Source organism: Etheostoma spectabile, chromosome 18, assembly GCF_008692095.1.
Source record: "Etheostoma spectabile isolate EspeVRDwgs_2016 chromosome 18, UIUC_Espe_1.0, whole genome shotgun sequence".
In the NCBI taxonomy this organism is placed as follows: Eukaryota; Metazoa; Chordata; class Actinopteri; order Perciformes; family Percidae; genus Etheostoma; species Etheostoma spectabile.
Genome location: NC_045750.1, coordinates 17,609,140 through 17,617,764, shown reverse-complemented (window position 1 = coordinate 17,617,764; position 8,625 = coordinate 17,609,140). Strand labels below are relative to the sequence as shown.

At 47.0% G+C, this 8,625-nt stretch overlaps 2 protein-coding genes across 4 annotated transcripts in view; one reads left to right on the top strand and one right to left on the bottom strand.

Moving 5' to 3' along the window:
• The window catches only part of rev3l (REV3 like, DNA directed polymerase zeta catalytic subunit), a 90,105-nt gene extending 84,983 nt beyond the window's left edge, over positions 1–5,122 (top strand). For 2 of the 3 annotated variants that reach the window (XM_032542422.1, XM_032542421.1), the window contains exons 27-32: positions 262–376; positions 474–611; positions 866–1,056; positions 1,727–1,973; positions 3,065–3,280; positions 4,146–5,122. In XM_032542422.1, coding sequence (XP_032398313.1) covers positions 262–376; positions 474–611; positions 866–1,056; positions 1,727–1,973; positions 3,065–3,280; positions 4,146–4,286 — 1,048 coding nt within the window. In that variant the 3' untranslated portion in view covers positions 4,287–5,122. Of the gene's footprint in view, positions 1–261; positions 377–473; positions 612–865; positions 1,057–1,726; positions 1,974–2,260; positions 2,345–3,064; positions 3,281–4,145 lie in introns of those variants that run through there. The other variant, XM_032542423.1, reaches the window with a different exon arrangement.
• A 12-nt stretch (positions 5,123–5,134) lies between these two features.
• Positions 5,135–8,625, bottom strand: part of mfsd4b (major facilitator superfamily domain containing 4B) — a 12,869-nt gene continuing 9,378 nt past the window's right edge. Inside the window, 1 exon segment of the mRNA XM_032542433.1 lies at positions 5,135–7,092. Coding sequence (XP_032398324.1) covers positions 5,852–7,092 — 1,241 coding nt within the window. The 3' untranslated portion in view covers positions 5,135–5,851.

The following is an 8,625-nucleotide window of genomic DNA, read 5'->3' as shown; positions in this document are numbered from 1 at the left end:
ATGGCCTGCTTCCCTCAGCTTTTCAAAAATATTTGTAGGGTTATTCGTATGCCTTTATGTGACAGCGTACCACAGAGGTGGTAGTAAATGAGGGGGCAGAGATACGAGGGACGCCGTGGTTCATGGTCAGCACCAACCTCCACGCCACCACAGCTAATGAATGTTTGGAGCACTGATAGGAAGTGACTGAAGTGATGGTGACCCACAGCACAGATGGACTGCCGTACTAAGGGCTGCGTGTGTGTCTGTGTGTGTTTGCAGCATGTTTGTTTTGCTGAAGGGAGCCACCAAAGAGCAGGCCTTCAAGATCGGCAACGAGATCGCTGAGGCAGTGACTGCAACCAACCCCAAGCCCGTCAAGCTCAAGTTTGAGAAGGTGGTGCTTCCAACACACCCACACATACACACAATATCTGTGCATTTTGATTTGTGCCAACATTTAGAGGTAATTGTGTGTGTGTGTGTTTTCCCAGGTGTACCTGCCCTGCGTGTTACAGACAAAGAAGCGCTACGTGGGGTACATGTACGAGAGCCTCGACCAAAAGGAGCCCGTGTTTGACGCCAAAGGGATCGAGACAGTGCGCCGTGACAGCTGCCCCGCTGTTTCCAAGGTAACAGGCAAACTGACCCCCCCCCCTCGTTTCACTGTGCTCTACGCCAAACACTGCCGTGCCAGTATTCTTCCCGCGTGTCGGTCAGGCTAAAGGGCCCTGTCTGCTCATGGACATGTATTCATGTATGGGATTTAACAGCAGGTCACTCTTGTATTTGTGCTTTTGTTATATTTGGTATGAATCCTGCCTCCTTTTTTGGTCGTCTCAAGTTTCTCCTCTTCTCATCTGTCATGTCAATGTGTGTTCTCCAGATTCTGCAGCGGTCCATTAAGCTGCTGTTTGAGACTCGGGACATCAGCCAGGTGAAGCAGTTCGTGCAGCATCAGTGCGTGAAGATTCTGGACGGCCGGGCCAGCATGCAGGACCTGACCTTTGCCAAAGAGTACCGGGGCAGCACATCATACCGGCCCGGAGCCTGCGTGCCTGCCCTGGAGCTCACCAGGTGTGTGTGTGTGTGTGTGTGTGTGTTTGGAAGCACAGTTTCAGTGGCCATTTGCAGAACATCCACATACAAACGCCACCTTAGAAGACGTGTGTGTGTGTGTGTGTGTGTGTGTGTGTGTGTGGTGTGTGTGTGTGGTGTGTGTGTGTGTGTGTGTGTGTGTGTGTGTGTGTGTGTGTGTGTGTGTGTGTGTGTGTGTGTGTGTGTGTGTGTGTGTGTGTGTGTGTGTGTGTGTGTGTGTGTGTGTGTGTGTGTGTGTGGTGTGTGTGTTGTGGTGTGTGTGTGTGTGTGTGTGTGTGTGTGTGTGTGTGTACGCAGAGGCACAAGAGCTTGCGGTCAGCTACAGTTACAGTAGTCAGTGGGACTCCAATTACTCCCTCCCCACAGTGCTCATTGTCTGGCTGCACCACCCTGTATGTACAGTACCTGAGTCTGTTGCTAGGCAACCCAGCTCTTAATGGGTGGGGGGGAAAAAATGAGATTTCAGAGGCATGGGTAAAAGGGAAATATTCAGCCTCATTCATTAGCACTCATTGGTTTATCTCATGTATTTGTCAGGTTGATTGTCCGTGTCGCTGACTTGATATGAAATGATGTAGGACGATATTTAACAGCGTTACAACAGAGTCCAACAGTGATGTCAAGTTTGGTATCTTTTGGTTTGGCTCAGGCGTATGATGGCGTACGACCGTCGCCTGGAGCCCCGCGTGGGCGAGCGAGTGCCCTATGTGATAGTGTACGGGATGCCCGGCGTGCCCCTCATCCAGCTGGTGCGTCGGCCCATGGAGGTGCTGCAGGACCCCGGCCTCCGCATCAACGCCACCTACTACATCACCAAGCAGATCCTGCCGCCACTGGGCCGCATGTTCCAGCTGATCGGAGTGGATGTGTTCAGCTGGTACCAGGAGCTCCCCAGGGTGAGACGCACACTAGTTTCTATGATACATTTTCAGGAAATGAGCAGCCAGCGTGATTTCTATCTGAGCTGCAGTTTAGTAGCAATGCAAATTACTGATGGTGATAATTAATTATCTATATGAGAAAACCTTCAGTGTAAAAGGATCAAAAGACACAGTAAAACCTAAATGTGCTTGAGTTTGGAAAATGAATTATCGTCTATATTTGACTGATCAGCTTACTGATTGATGATTTTATTGGTCTGTTGCTTACCCTCCTGTCAAAATAAAAGCAAACTTTCCTTCAGTGTATTTAGAGGAGCAAGAACAAAGGATGAAGGGAAACGGCTGTGTGCTTCCTGCGGAGGATGGAATGAGACTGTGGCGAGCACACATGCCACCTGCTGGTGGAGCTGAGAGCTGATCAAATTCGGAATGACCAATGATAGAATGAGGGCTGGGTTAAAATAATTGATTCTCCAATATATAAACCAATATATGTTTGAGTGATCTGACATCTGACTTAAGGAGGCCGCTGTAATGACTCATGATGCCATGTACCTGGCTCGTCACCTTTTACCTGTGAAGACCACAGGTATTTAAGGTCAATTTGTCAGAGGAGCTTTTTTCATTGTTTACAATGGTGTGGTGTTATGGTTGTTTTCCACTCTTCTACTCACTGGCTGTGGTCGACAGTTGCATTGACTGTCATGTTAGTCCTGTTAGGTTAAAAGCGTTTTAAACAACCTTTTGGGGAGTAAATTCCTAATGCAAACATTAACCTGGTGCATTTTAACAAATATTAGAGGGTTGCTTTTTGCTTGTACAATTTACAGCAGAAGTTGACTGTGTTTATATCTAAGTAAAATTGGTATTGGAACTAGAATGTCCCTAACCTAATTGATATTGAACCAAATCGGAAATGTGATCAATTTGGGAAATCATTGGTGATACCCAGCCCTAGATTAAATGCAATTTTACAGTTTGATCTAACTTTTCAGTGATGAGGCTGTGGTTGTCATCTACTGCATAACCCTGAAAATGTTGGACAGTAAAATGCATTCAGACTTGTTTTGTCATCATACGAATACTCTTCATGTCTCCACACCCAGATCCAGAAGGCGTCCTGCTCCTCGGCGGTGGGCGGAGAGGAAGTGGGAAGGAAGGGAACCATTTCCCAGTACTTCACCACGCTCCATTGCCCAGTGTGTGACGAGCTGACCCAGCTGGGCGTGTGCTCGCAGTGCCGCGCTGAGCCGCAGCGAGTCGCCGTGACACTCTACCAGGACATGAGACAGTGGGAGAGTCAGCAAGACCAGCTGTTGAAGGTAAGAGAAGGAGGGGGGGGCATTCAGACAGGGCTGAACGATTTGGGGGGGGATAGAATGTAACTGCAATTTTCCTGCCAGATGCGATTACGATTTGATTTGCGGTTTATTTATTTTTGCCACATACTGCACGATCACCTTAAATAAAGTAATAACAAATAAATGAAAAATCCACATAAAATGGCATTTTTGCAAACAATCTGTGATATGTATTTATCTTGTGAGAAAAACTGTAAATATAATAATGAAAGGGGAAATAAAGTTAAATGAAATCAAAGTAAATATTTCACATTTGATTTATGCGGTCTTCACGATTAGCTAATCATATTATTTCAAATCACAATTTTTATTCAAAAACGATAAGTTGTTCAGCCCTAGTGAGAACTTAGTGGAATGATAGTTGGGGGAAAATAAAAGCAAAGTTGCATCATCATAGTGATGTGTTGATAGTGTCGTTGTTTTATTATTCTAGCTTGATATGCTGCTATCAGCTGGCACATAAGCACTATTACAACTTGGGCAATATTGATCATTTGTTGGTAATCCATTTTGTCTAGAAAAACTTTGTTTGCAAATGTTTGTTGAATGTTTTGTGATTCATTGCAAAAATGAATGGAAACGCCTTAAAATGTCTCAAATAAATTTGATCGCAAAACAGCATGTGACGTCATTACCACAGGTTTGTATTCGCTTTAAAGCCGTTGGATGGAAACCCGCTTTTACCAGCTTTATTCGGGTTTTTTTTTTTTAACCGAACTTGAGATAATTTGATTGACAAGTGGATGGAAACTTAGCTAGTGTAAATAAAGAGCATGGTAAATGTAGCCTCGCCTCAGGAGTCTAATATTCGTGTGTGTGTGTCCAGATCTGTAGAAACTGTAGCGGCTGTGCAGAGCGCCAGGTGTCCTGCGTGTCACTGGACTGTCCCACCCTCTACAAGCTGTCCCAGGTCAACAGACAGCTCTCCAAGGCCCCCTACCTCCGACAGCTGCTGGAGCAGTTCTGATTGGCTCCTGAACCCTGGAGCTCCCCGCTGATTTGGTGCTAATCGCTGTCCCCCACCCCTCATCTCAGTGTTAGATTGTCCACTCAGTTGTAATAGTAATAACAATGGTGCTTCGATTGAACCCTGCTGGGTTTCCATTCTGTCTTGTAACTGTTATTTGTTAAAACAAGTGTTTCTCTGTGCAGACTGTCTGCTTTGAGCCTCCTGTGGGGAGTGCAACCTCACCCCCCACCCAGGGCTCGTGTGTGTGTGTCTTCATGCTTGTTTGCTGCCATCTCCATAAGCTGCTACAGGCTGAGTGAAGCTGATGTCTTTGGAGACACAGCGGCAGACGGCCTGTCCTGGAACTAAGCGCAGTCCGATCGAGGATGACTTGTTGTATCTTGTACCCGCTGTAGCAGTTTAAAGTCAAATCTCAAGACAAACCACTAATTGACTTCTCTTCATTTTTATATCGACTGCAGTCTTTTTGTAAAATAGTTCCTGTATAGCTCCTTCTATAATCTCACTGTGCATTATCATTAAAAGAACTACAGCTCCGGCCATGAATGCAATCAAATCTGTTTAATGAAGTCTTTTTAAGGATGCCATTTTTCATATTTCTTGATTGTATTGATGTTCATAATCTACAGAGTGTGTAAACTGAAAACTAAGTTTCTCTAAAAAATCTGGGACTGTTGCAATACTGTATTTTGATAATTTATGTCATGGTCTATTGTTTCCCAGTGCATATATGGTTTTGTGAGCAAAAAAGTCATCAAACCATGTCAAGAACCAATCTTCAATTCTCCATACAGCTGTACACAGAATCTGTGTATTTGTATAAATGTAAAAAATAATAAAGGTGTTTTTTTTGTTTGTTTTTAATGGACATTGCTGTGGGTGGAGGTTTGAGATTGATATAATAAAAAGTCAATGTATTAAAATGCCTTCTGTCAATGATTCGCAGTGACAACACGTGATTTAGAGATTAGCACATTACATGACAAAAAAAAAAAAACTACTAAAGTGCATCATCAAAAACAACTTTCAAATTATACAACTATTACACACATGTCCTGCTGCTGTTCACTGCAATCGCTCAAAAATAAATTTACATTTTTAAAAACATCTATTTTAGGCAGCAGGGTGGGCTGATGAAGAAAGAGCATACCTGGTTCATCTCATTCACTTTGCTCATGTTTCCCCAAGCAAGGCACCGTATCCTACCAGCAGGGACCTGTTCTCCAGCTCACTGACCTCCCGGTGGAGGGGAGCAATGGCGTATTTAAACCAATCTGTAGTGTAGCAGTACAGTTCTAAATCTGATCCTTCATCGTCCAGGAGAAGTGTGTCACTGGGCACACGGTATGGATGGTTTCTAAGCTGCACAGGTGTCGGTCAGTAGTCAGCGCTGCATTCACTGCACAGTTAATCATCAACTGTTCAAGAACAACAAATGGGCAGAGACATGGCTCTTTTAGTGTTCAGTGAGAGAGCAGCAGGAGGTTTCAGTCTCACTTCTCTCTGTCCAGAGAGAGCAGTAGTTTGCGTCTGGGGGAGTCTCCTACCAGGGACATAGTGTCTTAGACAGAGGCTCCACCTGCAGGCCCCGTTGCCTGGCTGTTGGAGGCAGCCGAGTTCCCTGTTAGACCAGTGACGTCAGGAGGAGTGGGTGCCTTGCTGGGTGAACTGATGAGACTGGTCGTGTCATCCATTTCAATGACCTCAAAGTCTGCGTCGTTGCACTGATCCTCGTTGTCCTGATCCTCCTCCTCTTCCTCTTCCTCTTCGTTGGCGCCTGAATCCAGCAGCGCTTGGCGGTATTCGCTGTCGTCGGCTTCTCGCCGGCCCCTGACGCGGGGCTTCCTGGTCTGGCCGCTGGGGGCAGAGGCTAGCTTGTACATGACCGGGAAGAGGATGGAGGTGAAGGTGGCGGTGATGAGCGACAGGTACATGAGCAAGGGTTGGTTGGGGAACTTCCCCAGCAGGAAGCCTACAAGAGCGGGAAGCACCATCTCCCCCAACGCTGCCCCCACCACGAAAGCTGCCGCCGTGTGGGCGGTCACTGTGGTGTACTGCTCCAGCCAGGAGATGCCGCTGGGGAAGGTGGTGGCCATGGAGGCGCCGTACAGACCCGAGCAAACCCACAGGGCCACGTTCTCCTTGCTGAAGAGGCAGAGCAGCAAAGAGGACAGGGTGGAGCCCACCAGGCTGAGCAGAATCATGGCACCCGGGTACATGCAGGCCGCAAAGAAGATGGCCAACCCCCTGCAGGCAGCAAACGTCCCCCAGAACAACGAGTTGAGCCCTGCAGCCTGGGACTGGGGCATGTGGGCATAGTCCTTGGCAAAGGTGAAGATGAATGAGCCGTATGCAACCTCAGCACCCACATAAGCAAAAAAGAAGAAGAAGAGCAGGACAACGAGAGCCATGTGATGTTTGGCCACCAGAGGCTTTCCCGAGGACAAGGGGGCTTTGTCGCGTGACGCGCTGCTGCGACAGTAGAGGATGAGGAAGAGGAGGGAGACGAGAAAGACAAAAGAGCCGATCACAATGTAAGCCCACATGGATTTAAAGGTGGTGGTCCTGCTGTGGATGTTGTGGAAGAAGGTGTGTGGATCAGGGGTTTTGCTGATTGGTTCTGTGGTGACAGGAGGTGTCGAGCTGGTTGCTATTAAAGCTGCGCTGCTGTTGCTGTCGGGCCCAAACAGCAGCTTGGCGATGATCGGAGACACAAAGGCCCCGGCTGCGAAGCTGAAGTGCAGAGCCTGCATGTGAGGGCCCGCCTGCTCGCCCCATGTGTTCAGTATGAGGACATTACCACCTGAAAAACATCAACAGTCAACGCAATGATGACCCATGGTGACACTGCAAGAGCCACGATGCCCTGCAGCAACATCACATTACAGAAAATCAAATATCACCATCGATATTGCGACATGTGCTTTGAGAAAATATGTACACAATGAGATTTTTGATAACTAATTAGTAATGTGGATATGATAAGTGGTAAAGGCAAATAGAAGAGCTAGAACAGCCCGTCTCAGAACAGCCTGCCTCACTTTACTGCATTGTCGATTAATCTGTTGATTATCATTTTGATGAATAGATCAGATGATTGGTCTCTAAAATGTCAGAAAATTTGGAAAAATGTGGATCCGCATTTCCTAGACCCAAGCTGACGTCCTCAAATGTCTCGTTTTGTCCACTACTAAAAGATATTCAGTTTACTGTCACAGAGAGAACACATTCATATTTAACAAGCTGGACTAAGAGGATTTTAACTATTTTTCATTAGAAATGAATCCAACTGGTTAATGGATTATCAAAATAGTTTGCGATCAATTTTATAGTACAACCTTTTTTTTGAGCCCAAAATGCCTGATGTTGCAGGAGCTTTTGTAAAAGAATTGCGATAAAAGTTGCAATGTTTTTTGTATGTTTTTTTTCTGCCATTGAAACACCCCTGAAAAGGGCCCATGCCTCTTGAATGAGTTCTCAGACCCTGAGGGGCCTGCCAACCTTTACACTCATAGGCCACAAATATGGCCTCCACAATCCAGTGGGACAGCCTCTGGAGGGACAAAGGCTTACCCCTGTGGGGAGTAGCCCAGGACACAAACAGCTGATCTGCTTTTCTGAACACAGCCGTCCGAGTCACCTGCATGTGCAGGGCCCGGACAGGGCGTAGCATGTGAAGCCAGAGGTGGGTGGAAAGCCCAGAGCTCCACTGAGGGGCACCTGTAGGCTGACTCCACCACCTTAGGCACAAACGCTGGGTTGGGCTGCAAACAGACTTTAGAGAGCCCTGGGGCACACTGCATACAGGCTGGCTGAACAAACCAAACCTGTAAGTCACTCACTCACTTTGCAGTGGTTAAAGCCAAGAGCAAAGCTGTTTTAAGAGAGACAAATCTCCATAGGCTCAAATGGGCGATGAGAAGTTCCGTAGAGAAACTAGGAGCTTGCGGCGTGCCCCTTTCATGAAACGACAAACTAAGGGATGTTGCCCTGCAGGCTTATCCCTAAAACCCACCTGGCAGGCTGAGACAGCAGCCAAGTACATCTTAATTGTGGAGAAAGCTTTCCCTTCATCCATCAGATTCTGAAAGAAACACAGCAGGTCCACCACAGAACACTGAAAAGGGAATGTATCCCTACGTTCTCACCACTCCTTAAAAAACCCGTCACTTTCTGCTGTAAAGAGAGCGGGTGGACAGGGCCCTTGCGCTCTGAATGGTGTCAATGACCTGTTCTGGCAGAGCACTACGCGGTCCGGGTGGGGGTGGTAAATATCCCCGCCGTCTTGGGAGAGAAGGTCTCTGCGCATGGGGAGAGGCCATGGTTCTGGGGGGGG